The sequence below is a fragment of the Carassius gibelio genome, chromosome A6, assembly GCF_023724105.1.
Source record: "Carassius gibelio isolate Cgi1373 ecotype wild population from Czech Republic chromosome A6, carGib1.2-hapl.c, whole genome shotgun sequence".
Taxonomy (NCBI): domain Eukaryota; kingdom Metazoa; phylum Chordata; class Actinopteri; order Cypriniformes; family Cyprinidae; genus Carassius; species Carassius gibelio.
The window spans coordinates 6992632-7018154 of record NC_068376.1 but is presented as its reverse complement, the minus strand read 5'-3'; the positions used below and the strand labels follow the sequence as shown (position 1 = coordinate 7018154).

Genomic DNA, 25523 nt, shown 5'->3' with positions numbered 1-25523 from the left:
TAAGCAAAGTGTATGTGTGTTGTGCACTTGCCTATAGGCGCATAATACTTACGTGCACTTTAAATAACAAAACAGACCAACACACCCGTGGGTGCAAATGCATTTGCTATTTGAACACATGGATCAAGACGTGAAAATGACAACTGCATCGGGCTGAAACTAGCAAAAAACTCTTGCGTGTCGCCTGGCTGCACATTGTGCCAGGTATATGATAGGGCCCTTTGTGTCGTAAAGCAAGATATTCACCTTCAGACTTTAGTATTTAATGATTTCATTATTAATATTAGGACTAGAATATTATATACACATTTGTTCTGTGTATTGGTTATTGGACACATAAACAATCTATCAGTATCAGTGTTAAAAATACTTTATCAGTCAATTTCTAATCTTCATTTTAAAAAAAGTATGTACTTTACATTTTCGCTTATTTATTGTGTGTGTGTGTCTTTTTCAGTCTCTTCTCAGCATTCGTGGATCTCTCTTTTCGCCAAGGAGGAACAGTCGCGCCAGTCTGTTCAGTTTTCGCGGTAGAGCGCGAGATTTCGGCTCAGAGAATGATTTTGCGGATGATGAGCACAGCACATTTGAGGATAGTGACAGTCGCCGCGGCTCGCTCTTCGTACCTCATTGTATTGAGAGACGAAGTTCCACTGTCAGTCACTGCAGCCTTGCTCCCAGAGTTATGCTCCCAGCCAACGGAAAAATGCACTGCACAGTAGATTGCAATGGAGTGGTCTCCCTGGTGGGTGGGACATCTGTGCCAACATCACCAATCGGACGTTTGTTACCTGAGGTAGATATATCTATATTATATATCTATTAAATAGTCTTTGGTTTATATGCTAGATACACCCACACACAAGCATACAGACACACAAATACACATACAGGAGTTTTTCAGAATGAACATGTAATGTTGGCTGTTAGCATACAGTATTTGTTAGTTTGTCCTGGTGATTTTGTATTTGGCAAATGTAAATATTGTCATATTCTTTACTTGCATAATAATAATAATAACAATAATAATAATAATAATTATATATATATATATATATATATATATATATATATATATATATATAGTACAGACCAAAAGTTTGGAAACATTACTATTTTTAATGTTTTTGAAAGAAGTTTCTTTTGCTCATCAAGCTTGCATTTATTCGATCAAAAATGCAGAAAAAAATGTAACACTGTGAAATATTATTACAACTTAAAATAATAGTTTTCTATTTGAATATACTTTTAAAAAATAATTTATTCCTGTGATGCAAAGCTGAATTTTCAACATCATTACTCCAACCTTCAGTGTCACATGTAACATCCAGTCTATAACATGATCATTTAGAAATCATTCTAATATTCTGATTTATTATGAGTGTTGGAAACAGTTCTGCTGTCTAATATATTTGATGAATAAAAGGTTAAAAAGAACTGCATTTATTCAAAATGTAAAAAAAAAATCTAATATATTTTCTTTACTGTCAGTTTTTATCAATTTAGCAAATCCTTGCTGAATAAAAGTTGATTTTATTTTTAAAAAAAAAGAAAAGAAAAAAACGGACCCCAAATTACTACTGAGCAGTAGTGTATATTGTTATTACAAAATATTTATATTTTAAAAACATAGCTTCTTCTTTTTTTTTTTTTTTATTCAACAAAGTATCCTAAAAAAGTATCACATGTTCTGAAAAAATATTAAGCAGCAGAACTGTTTCCAACTTTGATAATGAATCATCATATTAAAATAATTTCTAAAGGATCATGTGATAATGATCCTAACAATTCAGCTTTGCATCACAGAAATAAATGATAATTTAAAGTATAATAAATTTAAAAACAATTATTTTAAATTGTAATAATATATCACAATATTAAATTTTTTATGTATTTTTGATCAAATAAATGCAGGAAAAATTATTTCAAGAAACTTCTTTTAAAAACATTAAAAATAGTAATGTTTCCAAACTTTTGGTCTGTACTATATATATATATATATATATATATATATATATATATATATATATATAAAATCTATAATATGCTCAGTACTAAGGATATTTTTTTGTTTTCCTTCTAGGGCACAACCACTGAGTCTGAGGCACGTAAAAAACGTTCAGGATCACACCAGCCGTCTGATTATCTGGATGAGACAGTAACCAGAAAAAGAGCTATGAGTGTGGCCAGCATTCTGACAAATACTATGGAAGGTCTGAAACACTGACCTCACACATGTATACAAATGTGTTAAGATTGCTATTTGCCATAATAGTTTCATTTTGTTCTCTGTGCTTTCTAAAGAGAATAAAAAATAAATAAATAAATAAATAAATAAATAAATAAATAAATATATATATATATATATATATATATATATATATATATATATATATATATATATATATATATATATAGAGCTCCATTTGTACTTCATTTGTACAAGCCACAAATTTGGCTTTCTCTGGCAAATTTTATGTTACTTACTGATAAAAAAATCATCAGTCATTTGTTCAGTTGTGTCTGAGTATTGAACATTCTGTACAACTACATAAACATATGTTCGGGTAAAACTACAGGTGAATTAGTTACATACATGTATATGTAAACAGGTATGTTTTAGATGCTGTCAGTTTGTTCATATTATATATTTCACTGTATAACTAGTCATACAAAAACGTACAATTACATACGATTAGCTATAAAAGCTAATAAGATCACCCTCACACACACAACTCTCACACTGATGTACTGACCTTTAAACACTGATTTTATGTCACGTAGCTGCTGACACTGTGACATGCCAGTGCAATTATTTTTGAACGCCTCACATGCACTCTCAACCTCATCATCTTATTTTCAATCATCACATACACACACATTCCTCCAACAGACAATGCAGACATGTAAACGATTTGCAATTCAACCATAATTTGAAAGCTATTTGAAATCCATACTAAACTGTAAATGATTTCTGTTCACAGAACTTGAGGAATCACGGCAGAAGTGCCCTCCATGTTGGTACAAGTTTGCCAACAGCTTCCTGATCTGGGACTGCTGTCCAGCCTGGCTGAAAGTGAAGAGGATTGTGAAAATGGTGGTGATGGATCCGTTTGTAGACCTGGCCATAACCATTTGCATTGTTCTCAACACCCTCTTCATGGCTATGGAACACTACCCTATGACAGAAGGATTCAACCATGTGCTGTCAGTCGGGAACCTGGTGAGCTCTCAATGCCAGATTCTCATTATAATACAGTATTTTTTTTGATTGATTTCATTGTCTTAAATAAGCATAAAAACAGTAGAACAGTAGAGCAAAACTGTTCAACTCCTTTGATGTATAAAAACCTTTTTTTAAACATTGAGAATGCAGATTTGAAACATTTTAGTGCACTGTGTAAATGTTCTATTTGTTGTTTTGTATTGATCTTTAGTTCCGTTGGTAGTTGTTAGGATTGTTTTGGTGCTGATCTGTTCCTGTTGGGCTGTGTGCAGGTATTCACTGGAATCTTCACAGCAGAGATGTGTCTGAAGGTAATTGCTCTAGACCCATATTACTACTTCCAGCAAGGCTGGAATATCTTTGATGGCATCATCGTGAGCCTGAGCCTTATGGAACTGGGCCTGGCCAATGTTGAGGGTCTTTCTGTGCTGCGATCTTTTAGATTGGTGAGCAAATCTCTCATCTCATACAGTGGTGTTCAAAGGTTTAAGACCACTTGTGAAAATGCTTATGCTTTGCTTTTTTATTTTCATTATAAATTGTGTCATCAACCTAATGTGAGTAAAATTCAAGCCAGTAACACTTGAGCTTTTTGAAATCAACATGCTTGTGCAAGTTTTGGACTCTAGTGTATGGTTGATACCACTTCAGAAACTCAAATGTTGGCTTTTTCATACATTTAAGACTCCATGAATTCAGGGTAATGGCTTGATTCCCTCTCTCATTCTCTCTCTTAGTTAAGAGTCTTTAAGCTGGCAAAGTCTTGGCCCACGCTGAACATGCTGATAAAGATCATTGGTAACTCCGTCGGTGCTTTGGGAAATCTAACCCTCGTCCTAGCCATCATCGTCTTCATCTTCGCTGTGGTGGGAATGCAGTTGTTTGGAAAGAGCTACCGTGAGTGTGTCTGCAAGATCGCAGAAGACTGTGAGTTGCCGCGGTGGCACATGGATGATTTCTTCCACTCCTTCCTGATTGTGTTCCGAGTGCTTTGCGGTGAATGGATCGAAACCATGTGGGACTGCATGGAAGTGGCGGGGCAGTCAATGTGTCTCATCGTCTTCATGATGGTCATGGTCATTGGGAATCTGGTGGTAAGATCAGTCATGTCACACAGAGACACCTGGAAGATAGTAATCTTTCTTCTTTCTGTCTTCCATTTTATTCCTCTCATGTACATTTACTTTTGCAATTTTATGCTTTCTGCATTAAAAAAAATGGATTTTGCCAAGTAGAATGTGCTACTGGATCAACATCTTTGTAGGTCCTGCAACAACATTCATATGAACAAATCATATTTTGAATTTAAAATAAGGGTATGTAATGGTCAAAGGTTTGGGAAAAGCACTGTGTTTGTTTTCCAGGATGTTGATCCAGGAACACTTTCCTACTTTTCAAATTCAGTCATTTCATATACTTGTTTAGATAGTTTAGACACTTAAGATATTTCAGACATTGTCATTAGTGCACGTTAATGTGGTGTTCTATAATGGCATCGGTTAGCTAAAATATTTGCTTTTGCTTGATGCTCCATGAATGCTCCTCAGCATAAAGCTCAAGACCAGCAAAGCTATTTTAAATTGTTCAGTCAAATGAATTGAGAATTGATCATGATCCTGTTGTAAGAGTGGATCTCATTTCTTATTTTCCTCCAAAAGAAAAAAAAAAAGTAAGCTTATTTTAGAACCATAGAACCAACAATTAAGTTCATTTCAATGTTTTCCTTGTAATAAGGCATATTTATTTTGCTTTATTTTATTTTATTTTATTTTATTTGAGGTACACTTCCATTCAAAAGTTGATGGCCACTGGAATACTGGAAAAACAGTAATACTTTAAAAGATAATTAGAATTGAATAACTGTTTTAAGTTTTAACCCTGTGATGTAAAGCTACATTCTTCAGTGTCACTTGATCCTTCAGAAATGATTCTAATATGCAGATTTGGTGCTCAAGTAACATTTCTTATCATTTATTTGAAATATTTTTTTTTATATCAGTGTAAAGTTTTTACTGTTGCTGTTGATAAATTTAAGTTAAATCTAATCAATTTAACTTGTTAAATTAAAATGTGTATTTTTCTTTTAATCTTCTAACCCCAAACCCTTGACCCAGAGATTTTCTTAACACATTTCAAGAGATTTACCCATACACATTATGATCATTTCTGAGTCAAATCTGTTAATCTTACTGGTGTCTGATCTTGCTGATTCTCAAAGTGTGTGTTGTTGTGTGGCAGGTGTTGAACCTGTTCCTGGCCTTGCTGCTGAGCTCTTTCAGTGCCGATAATCTGGCCGCCACTGATGACGACAGCGAAATGAACAACCTGCAGATCGCCGTGGGCAGAATACAGAAAGGTATCGCTTTGGTCAAGTCCACTTTACGCCAGTTTCTCCAAAGCCTCTGCCTGGCCGGCTCCAAACCTTGTGCTCTTGACGAAGAGAAACCGCTTGATGACCTCCACAGTGACGGCAAGGAGAATTGCTTGTCCAATCACGTTTCAGTGGCCGTCGACCTCACTAAAGACTATCTGAAGGAGGGCTGCATCTCCCCTGGCAATGGGGTGGAAGGTCACGTAAAGTATGGGATTGAGGAAGGCGACTACATGTCGTTCATACACAATCCCAGCCTCACTGTTACAGTACCGATTGCGGTGGGAGAGTCGGACTTTGAAAATCTGAACACGGAAGATTTCAGTAGTGACTCATCTGACGTTGAGGGCAGTAAAGAGGTAAGCCAGATTGTGTCAAAACAGAAATGTCACTTTTTAAAATGCAGTTCTAAAATGTTGTGCTTTTTCAAAGAGTTGCTATATAACATAATGTAAAAAAATGCTTGAAGTTATTGTTTTAGGTTTGGTGGTAATTCATCAGGAGTCAATGTCTCTTTCCCTATAGGGGACAAACAGTTGTGTTGAGTCATATTACCATTGCATCATTCTCTGCTCAGAGCTGCAGCCCATTGTGTGTGTGTGTGTGTGTGTGTGTTTGTGTTTATTGTTCCATGGGCTTCAGGGCAGTTTGCCCCTGTTCATCTGCAGCTAGTTAAGACAAACCTCTGGGCACTGTAGCAGGTAGACTTTCTGAGTTTTATTCATTATATCAGTACAACATTCTCATAAACACGCGCAGCCTCGCACACACATAACCTCTCGCACACTCTAATGTGTATTATTTACGACCAACTGAGCAGGCATGGCATCATGCATCCCAGACTATGAATGAGGCTGTTGAGGAAATTGCTAAATTCAGCATCCTTGCCCAGGGTGAAATTGAGTATGCTTAACTATGTGTGTGTGTTAGTGGGTTTTTTATGTGTTTTTGTCTGGCTGTGTGTGTGTGTGTGTGTTTGTAATTCAGCACATTTCCATGCTTTTCCAGCAGTACTGTCACCCTGCTTAATCTTTTCTCTCTCCCCTCTTCTAACTATTTCTATATCTTATTTAAGTGGTTCAGTGTTGAAGTTGCAGACGTTATTATCCATGTTATGTGAAGTGTGTATCTCCTCTCTGTGTGTGACCTGTTATTGCAGCGTTATGACAGACGAACCCCAGGTTTTCTCTGAGAGAGCCCTGTAAGAGACTCACCTTCCTTCTCATCCACACTAACCATGGAGACTGCCTTTGTCATCTAAATCAGACCAAACTCTCGTCTCTCTCTCATTTTATCTCTCTTTTTGGATCGGATTGCCCTTTTGTTTTTCGTTTCTCAATGCCTGTGCCCTTCCCTCCCTCTTAAACAACCCTATTTTGCACCTAAGAGAGACAGCTGTCAGCCTTTTTTATTTTGGTTTGTTTTTTTTCTTCATGACGTTGTGTTTTATGTTGTAGCACTGGGCTTCTTTGCAGTACCTTCAATCATATGGAATGAGCAAGATCATCATTTTACATCAATAGCCCATCGAACATCTCTGTTACATTAGCTTGTATGTTTCATTTTTATTTTATTTTTGGACAAGCTATCAATAAGAATTCGGAGCTAAATTACCTGAAAACAGGATGCCTTCGAGTGTGCATGTGCGTGCGTGTGTGTGTGCATGTGTGTGAGGAAAAAACATAAAACTTTAATTATTGCAGTCAATTTAGAATTAGTCCATTTCTGGATTATACATATTATAATGAAGTAAGCTAGTTGATTCAGCTAAAAGCTTGGTATAAATAGGGTTTCGTGATAAACAACTGCTTTTGAGTTGTGAATAATTATGAATAATATATTATATTCATATTTTTAGACATATGAAGGAGGATTATAATATTGTTATTTATGAATCTGCAAATATTCAGTCATATATTGCACTGTAAACTGCTGCAATAGTGGGAATCTGTCTTCATAGCAGTCGGCTATTAGAAGGCATTTCTTAATCAGCTGAGGTGTGTAATTGCTACAGTAATTGCATTTATGTCACTTGTTTGTGCATATACAATCAGGAGGTTCTGCTCTGGTTGGAACCAAGCCGACGGTTAATTTAAGAAGATATTTCATGATAACTCAACTTTACAACTTCTGTGCCTCATGCCACTTTATATTTCTCTGCCAATGAGATATGTTCCTGATCGGATTAGAACGTTTCAACCTTTTTTAGAGTTTAATGGATCAGTTAGACTTGCTTTAGATTCAATTAATTTCTAATGAATGAGAAGCTTATTTAAAGCTTATTTAAAGACTCTATAGTGAATCCATTCAGTTCTGGTTCAGGGCAGCTTGTTTAGGTTTGCTCAGCATCTTATATTCCTACTGTGATAAAAAAAGGTTAGAGTCATTCTGGAAGATTCTGAAATTGCACACAGCATGCTTACATCATTCCCCCGCGCCGCATTAGCTGGGTGCCACGGCAACCAGCACTCCAGCTCAGTTTTAGACAGCATCCTCTATACATTTTTTAGTCTCTCTTTTTCTCTAACTGACCGTTTTATCAATTCAGCGAAACCATCAGAAGGGTCAGTAACTTTAAGAAATACTCTGTGATCAGGAAAACTTCATTATTATGTCAAATAATGAGTCCTTACCCAGGACTTCAGATCTACAATAACATCAGAAAATATAATTAGAGTCCTAAATCAACAAATGTAGTTTTAGGAGAAGCTTTTATTTGCCATTGTTCTGCAAAATAGCAGCACAATAGCCTTTAACCACTGTTGGACAAATGTCTGAAGGGTTAATATCATTAGAAAATGATGGCATCCAACAGAATATGTTTTCCTAAGAGCTTGCTATCTCTGTGGTAAGATCCAGTTAAAGTCGTTTTCCCCAATCAAAGCTAATGAAATGCTGTCTCAGACTTAGCATGTGGCTCTGGTGTTAGTTAACGCTAATGCGGCTCCCCTCCTCTTCAAACTGACTGGCGGACCGAAGCTTGACCACTGCTTAACGGAATGGACTTCCAGCCTGTGTTTTCATGTCAATCAAGGGATTGCACTCAATGGGATGGGGTCATGTGATAATCTGAATCATGCCAATCCAAATGTATTGGGATTATCCAATAGAAATCATTTGTTTTTGGAAGGGGTGGGGAAAGGTAAGGGGTTGACATCTGCACTGGACATGAAAATACTCAAAGCACCCAACATCTGATGACAAGATCACAAGCTTGGACGAGAAAAAAATGCACCTTGAGAAACAAAAAAACATGCATGAGGAAGGAATGAAGGCACATCAAATGTACCCACAGCTGACTGTGAGATTATACGGTGAAGCCAGAGACGCTTGTCTTCACGCCTGGCTGCTAATTAGAAAATCAATTCAATGAATCAAATCAATCTCTAAATCCACGGGCTTGTAGGTACTTTTGAATGATCTGAAACTGCATGAGACTGAGAATATCTGCAAAAGCAGAATGGATGGGATGGTGTGCTTCAATCAAACCTAATCTTGTGCTTGTATATGTGTGTGTGTGTTTGCTTTCTTGTTTCTGGTTGTGTGGTTGCATGGATGCCTACGTAGAAGCTGCCTGTTGATGCGGTTCTCAGTTCTTCAGAAGGTAGTACAGTGGATATCCGACCCCCTGGAGAGGGTGTGGAGTCTGTGGAGCTGGAGCCGGAAGAGTCCCTGGACCCAGAGGCCTGCTTCACAGAAGGTGTGTGTGTGTGTGTGTACCTTGTATTCCCTAAGTTATTGTGAACAAAAAGTCCCCACAAGAATAGAAATAGTAGGACATTTTTTGGCCCCCATGAAAGAACAACTTGTACATCATTCAGATCGATTTTATTTTGACAAATCTAAAAATGGCAAAAGTTTTGAAAAATAGAAAAATACAGTTTGTGCAGTATAAAAATCATCTATGGAATGTCCCCATAAAACATGGAAACCAGTGTGTGTGTATTTGTGGACAAATAGGAAATCAAAATTAATTACCTTATTAATATACATTTCTCATTCTATTTGCCAGTGTATTATTTCAAACATGATAGATAGCTCTGCCTTTTAAACTATTTTCCTCCAGCTGTCAATGAGCTGTGCCAAATAATGGTTAATGTTAACCAAAAACCAGTATTGGTTAATGCCAAGGTCTGATGGGTGAATTGAGGTCAAGAGGGCACTAATGCTCCACAATAAACTGAAAACTTATTGACTCCATTGTGGTTATGGAATAGCTGCTTATAATGATCAATTTCTAATAAGTCTCAGCTTTGTCTCTTTGAAATGTCCTGTTACACCCTTAAATACAATGTTACAGAATCTAAATGAGTTGTGAATATTGCTTTGACTTTTAAGGGGAGCACAGCTTGGGAAACCAGATTTAAGTGATGTTCATCTAAAAAGATTTAAATGTACTGCAGTTCTGCAGGACTAATTCACTCACCCATCTCCCTCTCTAGTCCGTTTATTTGAACTATGTGCAAAACTGGGGCCTGTTCTTTGTATGTCGCTAACTCAGTTAGGTGGATTTGAATGTTGATGATTTGGTGTGATCTTGGATCGTTTGGTTCTTTGAAGCTCATCCCGGAGCTGCTGTCATAGCAACAGGTCCGTTAGCTTAAACCTGCTCGGGAGCAGCTTATTACAGGATTAGATCACTTCTTTTCAACCAGAACTGATACTCAAAATATGTCCGCTACCACCGCTACTTTATTACAAGAGTATCGTACTGATCCAGGGACAATAATTTTAAATAATAATCATTAAAAAAAAATTATTTAAAAATAATATAAAAAATGCTGTGTAGTCCATAACAGCCTACTATAGACACAGCCAGTTTAACTCACTGAAATATTTATTTGTCATAAAATTATTACTTCATAATTGTATTAGATTCTTACACACATGCTATACAGATAATAGAGTCGTGCATTATTTTGAGTAACACGTAACAAATCTGTCAAAATATAAAATGAAATGAATAGATAATTTCTACATTGAAATAAAAATGTAAAGACTGCACAACTATTATAAATTGTGAATCTAAATAATTGGGAATCATGAAAAAAAAAATGGAATAAAATAAAAACATGTATCTATTATCTGTTTCATGTATCTATTATAACATTTATGTAGTTTTGTTTGCTTGGCTGTTTCCTTATAAAAGTCCAGAAATTTGTCAAGTTTTTTGTCGGGTGTCATTTTAAATTACATGACGTCATTACATTGCCGTCTTGCCACCAGCCAATCGCTGCACTGCTGATCATGGTTTCGAGTATTGATACATATCCCCTTTTTATGCCAACACATGAAAGCTCAATTATCTCAGATAACTCAATCCAGCGATACTAATCATACACAACAGGTGTGTTCGAAGAACCCAATTAGCCAGATCATGATTAGCACGATGATATCATCTTGGATGTGTCATTTGATCTCGGATGTAATAAGCCACGTACGAAGAACGGGCCCCTGGCCTATTTATAAATAGTCATAAATATGAATACAATAACATACAATACAGTGAAAAATTTAATCTTTTTTTAAAAGAAGTTTATACTCTCATTCACCAAAGATGTATTCAATTGATCAAAAGTGACAGTAAAGATGGTTAAATTGTTTCAACACACATCTGTTTCAAATAAATTCTGTCCTTTTGAACTTTCTATTGATCAAAGAATCCAGAAAAAAATTACATAATTGTTTTTTCAAAAATATTATACAGAATGATTTTTCATCATTAAAAACAAGAAATGTTTTCTGAGCACCAAATCAGCATATTATAATGGTTTCTGAAGGATCATGTGAGACTCATGAGATGTGTAGTAATGATGTGGAAAATTCATTTAAAAGATTACATAAAGAACAGTAACAAAACAGCCTGTTTAAGGCTTAGAGAGAAGGTTGAATATATGGAGCTGAATTAAAGCATAAAAAATGTATACAAAAATGTACAGTTTGGCCCCTTTATGTCATATGTAGTACCCAAGCAAGACTTCTAATATATTTACTATGTGGGACATTTTGGTAGAGTTGACTTTTTTCACTGAGCTCAATTGTTCTGCTGTCAACTCACATCAAGTGACTTTTCTCTGTGTCTTTTGCTCAGGCTGTGTGATGAGGTTTCAGTGCTGTCAGGTTGATGTGGAGACGGGAAAATGGAAGAGTTGGTGGACTCTCAGGAAAACCTGCTTCTTTATTGTTGAGCACAACTGGTTTGAGTCCTTTATCATCTTTATGATATTACTCAGCAGTGGAGCACTGGTGAGCACCCACACATAAACACAATATTCTCACCCACTCAATCATTTTTTGTTTGACAAACATTCTACAAGTAAATTTGTTGATTTTAATGTGTATTCAGGCTTTTGAGGACATTTACATCGAGCAACGTAAAACAATAAAGACAGTGTTGGAATATGCAGATAAAGTCTTCACATACATCTTTATATTGGAGATGCTTCTGAAGTGGGTTGCGTACGGCTTCACCAAATACTTCACCAACGCCTGGTGTTGGCTCGACTTCCTGATTGTTGATGTATGTATAGACCTTATGTACTGCTATGCAGCTGTACAGTGTGTGTGTAAGTGGTTAGTGTGTATTCTCTGGGTTTGAACAAAAGTTCCCTTTATGATTGACTATATGTGTTGGTTTTACAGGTGTCACTGGTGAGTCTGGTAGCAAATGCTCTTGGTTACTCTGAACTAAGTGCCATTAAGTCCCTGAGAACACTGCGTGCTCTTAGACCTTTGAGAGCATTGTCACGCTTTGAAGGAATGAGGGTAAGACACGCAAACACACATCATGTGGTGTGATTTAACCAAGCAGGACATGTTTCTGGATGCCTAACCTTATTTCTAACCAAACCGTTACAGAGCAATGACTGGCTGGTAGGCTTGTTGCGATAGTCGGTGTTACCGGTGATACACGGTGTTTAACCCACCTACCGGTCATATCACTTGACCACCGGCAGCGTCCCCATCGTGTTGAAGTTTTAGCCGATAGCAATAAAGCACTTAGTTAGTGACTACGTGCCTTCGTAATTTAGCGTAAGTGGAACGAGCGCCGCAGTAAAGCAGCAGGTGTCCGATTTCATTTACCATTTGAGATCTGGTTTCAAAGCGAAATGCAAAAGCACCTATTTGGAAATATTTTGGATTCAAACCAAATGCCAACAGGGACCCTGAAAACGTTAACGAGGCAACCTATAAACTTTGCCTGATGAAAGTGGCACCATCCGGAGGTAACACTTCGAATTTACACGCACATCTTCAAGCACACCACAAAGATGAAGCAGCCAAGATGGGTCCAGCGGCAAAAAATCGACCACAAAAGCCTGACACACAAACACAGGCTTCGATAAGTGGTGAATTTGCGCAATGCACAAAATATAAAAGGGACAGTGCGAGGTGGAACACGTGCACTGACGCAGTGACGAAATACATATGCAAAGAAATGGTGTCTTTTAATACTGTTGAAAAGCAATCTTTCAGAGACCTCATAACCACACTCGACAGCCAATATTCATTCGTTTCATATTCAATGGTTTTGCTGTGTTTTATTTTTTGTTTGTTTGTTTGTTTTTTGCTGAAAAAGGCAGGCACTTTATTTAAGGAATAGCAATTTTTTTTATATAATTTCTTGTTTGATACTTGCACGTTGTGTGCAGTGGTTCGTTTTATTAATAAATGCACTTTAAATTTGTTTCATAAGTGCTTTTGTTTAGTTTTTGCATGGTGTGTTAAGTTATTATTCATTTTGCAATAAATATGTGTGTAATACAAGCGAGTGTCTTATTGTTTTGAGTATTTTTATTAAGAATAAAATAAATTAACCCATGATTAATTCAAACAAATGCTACTGAATTGCCGCTATTTAAAGTGAAAGTAAATTGAGACGTGTGCACGTCTGCACGACCGCATTTTCGGCCACCCGCAATCCGCGACACGCAACCCCGATGACACCGGGATTACCGGTTTTTTTACATGTGGTTTAACCGGTGGAAAAAATCCATCACCGCAACACCCCTACTGGCTGGTAAGATTAATGATGTAACAGTTCAAATTACAGATAGGCTTCAGTAGTTACAATTCCATGTAACTTGTACAAAATGAAAAATTTGCTAAAGATTTAAGTAATTTTAGGATATCCAAGATGCACTTTAGTTTGCTTCTTCATTGGAACAGATTTGGAGAAATTTAGCACCCTAAAATCCATCCATGTAAGATCCTTTGCAGTGAATAGGAGCTGTCATGTTAACTGATGGACTGGAGTCGTGTGGATTACTTGTGGATTACTGTGATGTTTATCAGCTGTTTGGACTCTCATTCTGACGGCACCCATTCACTGCAGAAGATCCATTGGTGAGTAAGTGATGTAATGCTACATTTTTCCATATCTGTTCAGTTGAACTCATTTCCATCTTGGATGGCTAAAGGTAAGTAGGTTGTAAGCAAATTTAAATTTTAGGTGAACTATTTCTCTAACATCAGACCTAAACCTAAAATCTGATCAGTTCATCCCAGTGCTGACCAATAAAGTTGATCCTGCAACATGTCCTACTTGAGAAAAAAGCATACTTTCACACATTTTTTTTTTTTTAAATGTTGTCAGGAAGCTGTAATCCTCTTGCTTGCTGTTGGTGATTATTAATGAGAACATCCTTATCACATGAATAAATGAATTTTGTATGTAGACTGTAGTATTTTTAGACCTTTCTCTTTAGTGTGCATGACTCTCTGCATGTGCTTTGGTGAGAGCTCTCTGATCGATTCTGATGATTCTGTGGTGGTTTTGTGGTGTTTGTGACTTGACCTCACATTTCTTTCTCTGTTATGTGTCTCTTTTCATTTGCAGTAAACAAATGTTGTGACGTCATCGTGTCTCCACAAGGTTTTTTTCTGTTTTAATTTTTTTCCCCCACATTTTGGTAACTCAAAGATATGTGTGATACGCCCCTGTTTATATGTTAAAGTCCTATGTTCTGTGAACAGAATTGCAGCTGGTTAATAATTAGAGATATTTAGCTATTAATTATAGAGCAAATTAGGCAGATGACACATTAGCCATATTTCAAATAGGCCTACTCCATTTTTGATGCTAACCTTATTGTAGGATAAAATAGGCTTAGCTTTGCTATTCTTAAAACCCTGTTAACCTTCTAAAAGTAATCTTGTCATTTCCTAGAATTGTATCATCTTAATTCTATAGAAAGGATTTAGTATTTACCAGCAAGTAAGTCATCCACTATAGAAGCTCTGGAAGTTCATTGCAGTTTCGCAGCTCTTGTATCCATAACAAGAGTTTCAAGTGAATATATATGGAGGTATTTGTGTTTGACATGATGTATTTGTTTTCTTCTAGGTTGTAGTGAATGCCCTGCTGGGAGCCATACCTTCCATCATGAATGTGCTGCTGGTGTGTTTGATCTTCTGGCTGATCTTCAGCATCATGGGGGTGAACCTTTTCGCTGGGAAATACTATCATTGCGTTAATATCTCCAGCGATGAGATGTTTCCCATCAGTGTGGTCAATAACAAGTCAGAATGCCTTGCCCTGATTGCAAACAATGACACAGCACGATGGAAAAACGTGAAGATTAATTTCGATAATGTGGGAGCCGGATACCTGGCGCTACTGCAAGTGGTGAGTATGCCGAATGCATAGCCCGACTGTGATTTTGTAGCATATTCACACTATATATGGATTTTTGATATTGATTTTCTTCTTTTCGACAAGGCCACATTTAAAGGATGGATGGACATCATGTATGCAGCTGTGGATTCTCGTGATGTTAGTGTTTCTCTTTACTGCAGTAAACAGATCTTTTTTAACCATTTAGAGTGCAATGTTACATTCAAATCTTTAACTCTTTTCCATAATTCCATGTTACTGTCTGCTTAAAGGGGGGGTGAAATGCTATTTCATGCATGCTGAGTTTTTTACACTGTTAAAGAGTTGGATTCCCATGCTAAACCTGGACAAAGTTTCAAAAATTAAGTTGTACGTTTGAAGGAGTATTTTTGTTCCCAAAATACTCCTTCCGGTTTGTCACAAGTTTCGGGAAAGTTTTTTTCGAGTATGGCTCTGTGTGACGTTAGATGGAGCGGAATTTCCTTTTATGGGTGCTAGGGCACGTTTGCCGGAAGAGCGTGCGCTCCCGTATAGCGAGGCTGAGCAGCACAGACATTTCACTGATCAGAGCGATTCACTGATCAGAGCGAGAGCGTCGCGAAAAGTCACAAAAGAAGTGTGTTTTCAACGGAGTTGTGCAAGTGTTTTTGTTTGTTCCCTGCATTTCGAAGATGCTTGTTCACAAGGCCCAGTTTGACGACGGATTTGCGTATCGTTTATTTCTTAAGGATGATGCAATCCCAAGGAAAAAGGGTCACGATAGTGTGTTGGAACCGCAGGCGGTGAGTAAAACTTCTTCAAATATCTCTGCCTCCTTGTTAGTGCGTCCCCTCCCATGCCGGAGACCCGGGTTCGAGCCCCGCTCGGAGCGAGTCGTTGCTGCTGCTGCTCTCGTTCAGTTTCAGCCTCGGAATCTGATTCTGGATCATAAATAAACGGCTGAATCTGACTGTAAGCCATTGTTTGTTTTGGATGATGGGTTTTCCCTCACGGTAATGTCAGAGCCTTTAATATGTTTTTCAACGGCTCTGGGTAATGTCACAGCTTCCACATGCTCTCAACGCAAAAGGCTATTCGCGCTCGTGATTCTTTAGCTCCGCCCACGTCACGCCTCCAACCGGTCGTGTTTTTCCGGGAAAAATCGGTACAGACTATCTTTCTCTTATGAATATAATAAAACTAAAGACTTTTTGGATTTATGAAGGATGCAGTACTACTCTATATGTACTCAAGATTAACAGGATATTGAGTGAAAACGAGCATTTCACCACCCCTTTAATATGCTATGTTTTTTATTTGTGACTACCTAAATTAAAAATTTTATTTGAGGTAAAGCACCATGAAATAAAACAATTGCATTTTTAATGTAATGTTGTGGTTTACTCCAACTAAAGATGAACTTTGTTCATTGGGCATTTCAATGTTTATTCAGCTTTACTGTGACTATTTACAAAACTTTTTTAAAAAAGGAATTCTTTCACATTTGAATTGTTTAATAAATATATTAATTATCTAATTATACTAACCAATTAAATGACTTAATGAACATTATATTTCAAATAATTTACTAATAATTATTATTATAGATACACAATAAGGCAAATGATTGTATTCTTGTTTGGAAGTAAAAAAATAATAATTACAAAAAAATTTGCACGTACCTCTGGTACTGTTGCGTATATGGACAATGCAACACATGGACAATTATGAACAGTTTTTTTTTATACTGGAGCAGGAGTGTGCTCATGAAGATAAAGTTGTGATGCACATTAGTAATGCAAATGTGTAATAACACACAACATTTTCTTGTACTCACAGTTGGAGCAGCAGCCTGAGAGGGAAAAAAACCTTTACATGTACCTGTACTTCGTCATCTTCATTATCTTCGGCTCCTTCTTTACCCTTAACCTCTTCATTGGTGTCATCATTGATAATTTCAATCAGCAGAAGAAAAAGATAAGTATCTAAACTGAGGAAGGTGAATTTAAACACCTTAATAAAATGTAAGACACAATGAACAACTGATAAGGAATATTGCACATATTACAATGTATGTGCAGTCTCAAATCAACCACTGTGTGTTTGTTCAGTTTACTTTCATGTAATGTGATATGTACACAGTCTGTGGCTTTGGTGAGTGAGCACAACACACAATGGTAGTGTATTGAACTGGTTTTGTTTATAAAGCACACACAGTGGTAGATAAATAGGACCTGAACTGCCTCTTTGACATTCCCTGAAGTTCAGAGTTGAAAAACAGAGGCCTGGTTGCATTATGTTTGTGTTGTGACATATTGAAACCATGGTTTTAACCAGCCTTCTGCATTTGCTCTTCACCTAGGAGGTCAGGATATCTTCATGACAGAAGAACAGAAGAAATATTACAACGCCATGAAGAAACTGGGATCTAAGAAGCCTCAGAAGCCAATTCCCAGGCCTGCGGTATGACAGCTCACTCACCCTAACTACTAAGAAATGTAATTCTATTTAAAGGGGACAAAACACACACAGTTTCGGCCAATCTAAAGTTAATCTTAAGTTCTTATAGAGTAGTATTGAATCCTTCATATCCCTGTAGAGTCTTTAGTTTGATCATATTTATAAAAGAAAGATACAGCTTTACGCTTCTCCCCGAAAACATCCGAGCTTCTGGAGGCGTGCCTCGGATGGAGCTAAAGAGTCGTGAGCTCTTACCAACAAAACACAGAAATTTGATGCAGTTTTACTTACCACCTGCGGTACTGACCCATGACCGGGATCTTTCATAGCTGGGAGCATCCATTCTTTCATTCTCAAACCATCTGTAAATCCAGCATTGAATTGTGCCTTGATTATAAAACATTTGTCACCGAAATCATGGGAACAAATAAATACTTGTGAAACTCCTGCATCCACTGTTCACTTAACACCGGGTTCTTTGGGAAGCTGCTCAAGGTTATCTTTTCCTCACATCCGAAAACACACTTGTTTGGAGACATTCTTCTCGAGCAAGTCCTGTGCAGCACTGCGATGACTTCTGTAACTCAATGAAGCAATTCGATGGGCTGCTCTTGCTCTCGCCCTATTTGAAGTGTGCATGCGCTCTTCCAGGAGAAGAGCCCATACAAGGTCCGCCCTTCTTGACGTCATGAAGGGACATGCTTGAAAAAACTTTCTGAAACTTATGTGAACCTGGAAGGAGTGTATTTGGCACAGATATGTCCAACATATTTTTTTTTTTTTTTTACTTTGGCCATGTTTAGCATGAGGACAGGGTTGCCCAATTGCTACTCAAAACTAGCCTAATCGATTATCGAAGGGATAAATATCATGTTATTGGAGTCGTTTGGACCAGCAGACATGAAAAACAACTCGCGCCCACAGTGTTAAAGTAGCCCAATTCTGTGGGAAAACCACGGACTTGGCAACAATGCATGAGAATCCAACTCTTTAAAAGTGTAAATAACACAGAATGCATGAACAAGCTTTAGAGCCCCCCCCCCACACACACACACCCCTTTAATACAGAATTTGTCAATAATGCCAATTTCTCTGTACTTCACTCTAGAACAAGTTTCAAGGCCTCATCTTTGACTTTATCACCAAACAAGCCTTTGACATTGTGATTATGATCCTGATCTGCTTGAACATGGTGACCATGATGGTGGAAACCGACGATCAGACAAAGGATATGGACAATATTCTGTACTGGATAAACCTTGTTTTCATCATCCTCTTCACTGGAGAAGCTGTTCTCAAGATGATCTCCCTGCGACAATACTACTTCACCATTGGCTGGAATGTGTTTGACTTCGTAGTTGTGATTCTGTCAATTGTTGGTAAGAAATTCTTGGAAGTTCTACAGACTATTACTATTATAATACTATAAAAAAACATTTTGAAGATTTAATCCAGAAACATAATTTATAAACACTCTGTAAATGTTATTCCTTCTTAACAGAAAAAGTGCATTCATATTTACAGTTGTTCTGTGAATTTTCACTGACAAATCCAGTCCTTTCTGTTGGAATCTGTATGATCTGGAATTTCACTTAAGAGTGAAAGATTTCCCCATACAGATTTTACAATGGATTAAAATAGGTAACAATGATTACCAACATTTTGCTGACCAACTTAAAGCTGCATGGTTTGAAAGTGAATTCTGTGTGAGCTGTGCTTCATACATTGCTACATTTATGACAATAGAAAATGCACACAAAATGTTGCCGAAATTTTGCCAATGTGACCCCACCTTAAAGGATTCGTTCATTTCCAGAATAAAAAAATCCTGATACTGTAATTTACTGAAAATGTCATCCAAGATTTCCATATCATTCTTTCCGCAGTCGAAAAGAAATTGAGGTGTTTGAGGAAAACATTCCAGGATTTTTCTCTATATAGTGGACTTCAATGAGAACCAACGGGTTGAAGGTCCAAATTGCAGTTTCAGTGTAGCCGAGGAATAAGGGTCTTATCTAGTGAAACAATCAGACATACACATTTATATATTTTTTAACCACAAATGCTTGTTTTGCACTTGCTCTGCAATGCATGTCTGTGATACATTTACATTATCACGTTGGAAAGGTCCTGTTCTTCCTCTGTGTACTCTGTTTCAGAAAGGAAGGGTAGGGTGAAAAAGGTTCTTTGCGCATTTGCTTTGTAAACACTGGGTCGGTTCTTCCACCTATGCGTGACCTTTCCAATATAATGTGTGAAGTTGAGCCAGTGCAAGATGAGTATTTGTGGTTAAAAAGTATATGCAGTTTTATATTTTTAGAGAGTGACCAATCGTTACTCTAGATAAGATACTTATTCATTGGCTGGGCTCGTGTAGAGCCCTTTGAAGTGGCATTGAAACTGCAGTTTGGATCTTCAACCCACTGGCCACTATATGGAGAAAATCCTGGAATGTTTTCCTCAAAAACCTTTTTGACTGAAGAAAGAAAGACACGAACATCTTGGATGACATTGGGGTGAGTCAATTATAAGAAAGGGAACTAATCCTTTAACTGATCTGAAAGACAAAAATAGCCAAAGAAGACAGTTTAGGCTAATGTAATGCTGGGAATGCCATACTATATTTGAGTAGAGTATGCTTTGAGCATAAATCACCTTTAAGATTAAATGTTGTGGAAAATTCTTATTGGACTTGTGTTTTGTCTTTTTGTCAGGCATGTTCCTCTCTGAGATGATCGAGAAATATTTTGTATCGCCAACCTTATTCCGAGTCATCCGGCTTGCCAGAATTGGTCGCATTCTTCGTCTCATCAAAGGAGCCAAAGGCATTCGTACACTCCTGTTTGCCTTGATGATGTCACTTCCTGCCTTGTTCAATATTGGCCTCCTCCTGTTTCTGGTCATGTTTATTTATGCCATTTTTGCAATGTCCAACTTTGCCTATGTGAAGCGGGAGGCAGGGATTGATGATTTGTTTAACTTTGAGACATTCGGGAATTCAATGCTTTGCCTGTTCCAGATTACCACTTCTGCAGGATGGGACGGCCTCCTGGCACCCATCCTGAACAAACAAGATCCGGACTGCGACAGTGAAATGGAGCACCCAGGCAGTTTGTATCGCGGAAACTGCGGAAACCCCTCGGTCGGCATCTTCTTCTTCGTGAGCTACATCATCATCTGCTTCCTGATTGTGGTGAACATGTACATCGCCGTGATCTTGGAGAACTTCAGCGTAGCCACAGAGGAGAGCGCTGAACCACTGAGCGAAGACGACTTTGAAATGTTCTACGAAGTCTGGGAGCGATTCGACCCCAACGCCACACAGTTTGTGGAGTACAGCAAGCTTTCTGAATTTGCAGACGCTCTAGATCCTCCGTTACGCATCGCCAAGCCAAACAAGATCCAGCTCATAGCCATGGACCTGCCCATGGTAAGTGGTGACCGCATCCACTGCCTGGACATCCTTTTCGCCTTTACCCTGAGGGTACTGGGAGAGGAGGGCGAGATGGATGCCCTGAGGGGACAGATGGAAGATCGTTTCATGGCCTCCAATCCCTCCAAAGTCTCGTACGAGCCCATCACGACAACCCTCCGCAGGAAACAGGAGGAGATGTCATCTGTGATAATCCAGAGGGCCTTCCGACGGTACCGTTTAAGGCAAATGATAAAGAAGGCCTCTGAAGCCTACCGAAAACAGCTACAGGATGGGGAGGTACGTATCCTGGAGAAAGAGGTGCTTGTCATCGGAAAGTTTCAAGAGAACTCTGCATCGGACAAAACTGATATGACTCTCTCCTCTGCCTCTCCGCCATCTTATAACAGTGTGGCCAAGTCAGAGAAAGACAAATATGAAAAAGAGAGGAGAGACAAGGAGGACAAAGCAAAAGATGCAAGAGACAGAAAAAAATGAACGAGGGACTGAAACAGAGACTGTTCTTTTCAACTGAGACACTGTTTACAGAGCAGAGCGCAAGCACTGGGGTGCAATTCACCTCGAGCGGTTTTGGAACTAATGCCAAACTGAGTGTGTGTGAGGCGGAGTGTGTGTATGTGCGTGTGTCTAGACTATTGTGTGCATGTGCACCGAGCTAGCCTTAGGGTGCATTTATGGTGTTGACTGAAAGCGTTGATTCGAGGACAGTGCCAGTGTCGACACGACGAACACACACGCTTGAGTATGACTTGAATCCCTAAGGATCCTGGTGTGAAACAAAATGGCAAGTACAGAGTGGTGTGTGAGTTTGTCTTTTAGTCTTGAGTGTTGTTACACAATCCCGAGGATTGAAAGAAACTGTTATAGTCATCAGTAGCTAGTGCTAACACTACCGCTGGTGTCTTTCTTATTGAATGGCGTATTATATACCTGCACATTTTTGTTAGCTCATTTTTTTTATCATGTTGAACTTTTCTACTCATGGGTTTGATTGTCCGAACTACTTCATTTAAGGGCACGTCTATGGAAGGGGCTGGGGAATGTCAATCATATCCGGTAGTGAATTAGCTGAACAGGATCTCATTTACTTTAGCATTAGCAATTACCGAACAAACCACACACACACATACATATACACCGGTAGGTTGCTACAAAATCAATCACTCAGTAAGTTGAGAGCAGAAAGCCACTGTACTAATCAGGACTTTCACACATAGAATGTTTTTTTTTTTATTATTATTATTATTTATGGATCAAGGTGTAGACCATGTCTCCACTGCCTTACTGAACACAATCACGAAAATGGATTAATTGAACACAATCTTCCACTGTTGATAGCAGAGTGAGCCAAACTCAGTGAATTTGTTCTAATGTTTTGACTCAAACCTATTCATGAATGTTCTGGGTTCAGTGTATCTTAACCTCATTAACGTCAATTGACAAATTTTTTGTTACTATAAGGCACTTATAATGGAAGTAAAAGAGGCCAAGCAAATAAACATGAAGATTCACACTGTTTAGCCACATGTAAAATAACCACAAAACTTTAACCTTATATGTTATATTATAGATTATAGATTATACATGTGTTAATAGTGTGATATAATCGCTTATCTAATCTTGTCAGTTATCTTTCAACTCTGTTGTAGTGACAGTGCCTGTTAAAGCCTGTAAACCTGGTAATTTTGCACAATATCTGCACAGACACCAAGAGAGGTGATGTGATTTGCTAGGTTGTTGTACCACATGACCAGAGTTTTTATTTATTTATATCTTAAAGATATACTATATTATCCACATCCTGTATTTGGAGTGTTTTTTTATTCTTCATGCCAAGTCTACGTATAAAACCTCTAGATTGTCAAACCGTTACCTTTTAAAAGAACATAAACTTCTACCTGTTCGTTATTTCTGATGACCAAAAACAGACATAGACAGAGGTTGTTGTCTGTGTCTTTACCTGATACCAGGTGCATAACAACATGATTCCGGAATGGCAACAACCAGGAATAATATTGAAAACATATTGAAAGCAAATATGTTTATTTAGGCAACTTTTAAATTGACAGCTCATAGTTTTTTTTCCCCCTTTTACAGAAGATTAAATATAAGTGTTTTATCAAAAAAGCTGTATATCTTGGCTTGTAAAGCCTCCAGATGTTGGCACAGTTTACTTCTTTTGTAAGTGCCTCATTTTAACCTTGATTTTAGCTTATTTAAAGTGTGAGTTGCAATTATTTTCAGTGGTAATCAATATTATGCAACAAATGCTGTTCATTGAACCCTAAATATTCTGTTAAGTTGTACACCCCATATTGAAAGCATATATATATATATATATATATATATATATATATATATATATATATATATATATCTGTTGCTCAATTGGTAGAGCACTGCTTTGGTTGGGGGTTCGATTCCCCGGGAACACATGATATGTAAACATTGATAGCCTGAATGCACTGTAAGTCGCTTTGGATAAAAGCGTCTGCTAAATGCATACATTATAATTTAATATATGAGACGAGACAGATATTGACCCCTTCGTGAGATCACTGTACCATAATGTCAACAGACTTCAGGAAGCCTGAATGTACACTGAACATGATAAGAAAAGGCAATGTAACCCTACTGAATGTCTCTGTAACAGCCACATACAGTATGACTGACCTTCTCATTTTATTTTGAACAAAAAGAGAGAAAGAAAGAAAAAAAAACATGCTTATATATAGGCCTATATATATCTTCCAAATCTAAAACCATTCCATGCATAGGTGCAGGTCAACCTGTCAGTGGACCTCTACTGAAAAACAATTTTCCCTCGTTTTGAAGTTGCCTCGTTGTCTTTCTGTCAGGGCAACACCCTGAGTTTGGCTGAATAATGCGATTATAACATGAGCTCTTCTGTTGATCTTGTGGTGGTGATTTTGTATGTATATAATGGCACGCTATATCTCACCTCTGTACTCGACTCTGTAGAGGAGCACTTTCACACACCACTTAAATTGTCATTTGGATGCATGTGATCGATGTGCGAGAGGTGCGAGTGTGAAAGAGAAAAAGAATATGAGAGCTTATTTATGTGAGAGAGATCTATATGTGTGTTTTGACTGTATGTACTGGGGCCACCATCGATGTGCTTTATTCTCATTCTCTTTATTGTTTATATTGTAAATAGTAGTTTCAAGCTTATATTATTAGTTTTGTTTTGTTGTTGTTTTTTATTTTTAACTAATTTATTTTGTTTACATTTATTTTATTTTTTTTGCACAGTGCTAAATGTGAAGGCCAGGTCCTGGTTTTAAATGTACATAAAAATTTATGAAGCAATCAGTGGTTGTCATATTTCATTAATAGTGTGGTTGTAAACTGCATGCACTATATTAACCGACTACATGGTGACGTTATTTTAAAAGCCAAAAGAATAAAGATCATATTTTTTGTACCAAAGTGAAACTTATAATATTCGTTGATTGCACTTTCTGAAAGTAGGCCTACATCGCTAATATCATTTCGAGAGAGAATCGCAGCAGAGAAGTATACATACTTTTTATTTTATTTTTTACTTGAAAATGCAGATGATTTGCAAATGTGTACTACCTTTTGCTTTGAATGTGCAATATGCGGAGCAGAGTTTTCAGACATTCACTGTAGTTTTCCAAAATAAAGCACATTTTGGGAAGCAAGTAACCAAAAAGCCTAAGACATTTATTTTGGAAATGTTTTTTTGTCAAATATGCAGCATCTGTCTTCGGTCTGTATATCTGTGCCATTCAATAATTAATCAATTATACAAACATAACAAATAGCTAGCAGTCAATATAACCTCTGCTGGAAAAAAAAGGAGAAGATAAATAGAAGGAGGTGTAAAAGAGAGGTAAGAACCTCCCAAACAGCAGAAGGTCTAAATTTAGTATGTTCGGTGAGACTTCTGCAGTCATTTTTCTAGTGGCCTTACTGCTAGACTCTCATTTCAACAGACCCAAGACTGAATGTGAGTGGGTGTGTACTTGAGAAACACTCTGTGATCAGGAGTGACCCTGCTGGAGTGCTTTTCTTCCTGTTGCCTGGCAACCTGACATGACGGTACACCCTTCAGTGACTGAGCACACGGCGTTTACCCATAATGCTCTGAGGTTTTCAGCAGGCTTTCCCCAACCAACACCAGCATCTCTCATCCCCTCTCCCACTCTCACTCATTCATGCTTTCTGTTCAGTCACAGAGAGAGACCGGCTCGCCTTTGTTCCTGAGGGATTCCCTTTGAAAGGAGCTGTTTGATTTACTGTCTTTTATGGCGAGGTCTGTCTGGTGAAGGAGATAAGTGTGCGTGTTTATGTATGAACTGATAAGGTTTAAAGAAAAGGAGTCAACATAAATTTTTGTATCAAATAAAAAAAACAAGAATAATAATAAAAACAGAAAAATAATAAATGG

The 25523-nt window shown here is 37.6% G+C and overlaps 1 protein-coding gene across 1 annotated transcript in view; it reads left to right on the top strand.

Annotated features, from left to right (window-relative positions):
* Positions 1-24551, top strand: part of LOC128016181 (sodium channel protein type 2 subunit alpha-like) — a 41142-nt gene extending 16591 nt beyond the window's left edge. The window contains exons 12-27 of the mRNA XM_052600645.1: positions 458-796; positions 2084-2213; positions 2985-3223; positions 3499-3672; positions 3964-4320; positions 5465-5956; positions 9165-9297; positions 11689-11843; positions 11944-12117; positions 12240-12362; positions 14944-15225; positions 15319-15372; positions 17032-17169; positions 17551-17655; positions 18761-19031; positions 20367-24551. Of these exons, the coding sequence (XP_052456605.1) occupies positions 458-796; positions 2084-2213; positions 2985-3223; positions 3499-3672; positions 3964-4320; positions 5465-5956; positions 9165-9297; positions 11689-11843; positions 11944-12117; positions 12240-12362; positions 14944-15225; positions 15319-15372; positions 17032-17169; positions 17551-17655; positions 18761-19031; positions 20367-21562 (4362 nt within the window). The 3' untranslated portion in view covers positions 21563-24551. The remainder of the gene's footprint in view (positions 1-457; positions 797-2083; positions 2214-2984; positions 3224-3498; positions 3673-3963; positions 4321-5464; positions 5957-9164; positions 9298-11688; positions 11844-11943; positions 12118-12239; positions 12363-14943; positions 15226-15318; positions 15373-17031; positions 17170-17550; positions 17656-18760; positions 19032-20366) is intronic.
* Positions 24552-25523: the final 972 nt, after the last annotated feature.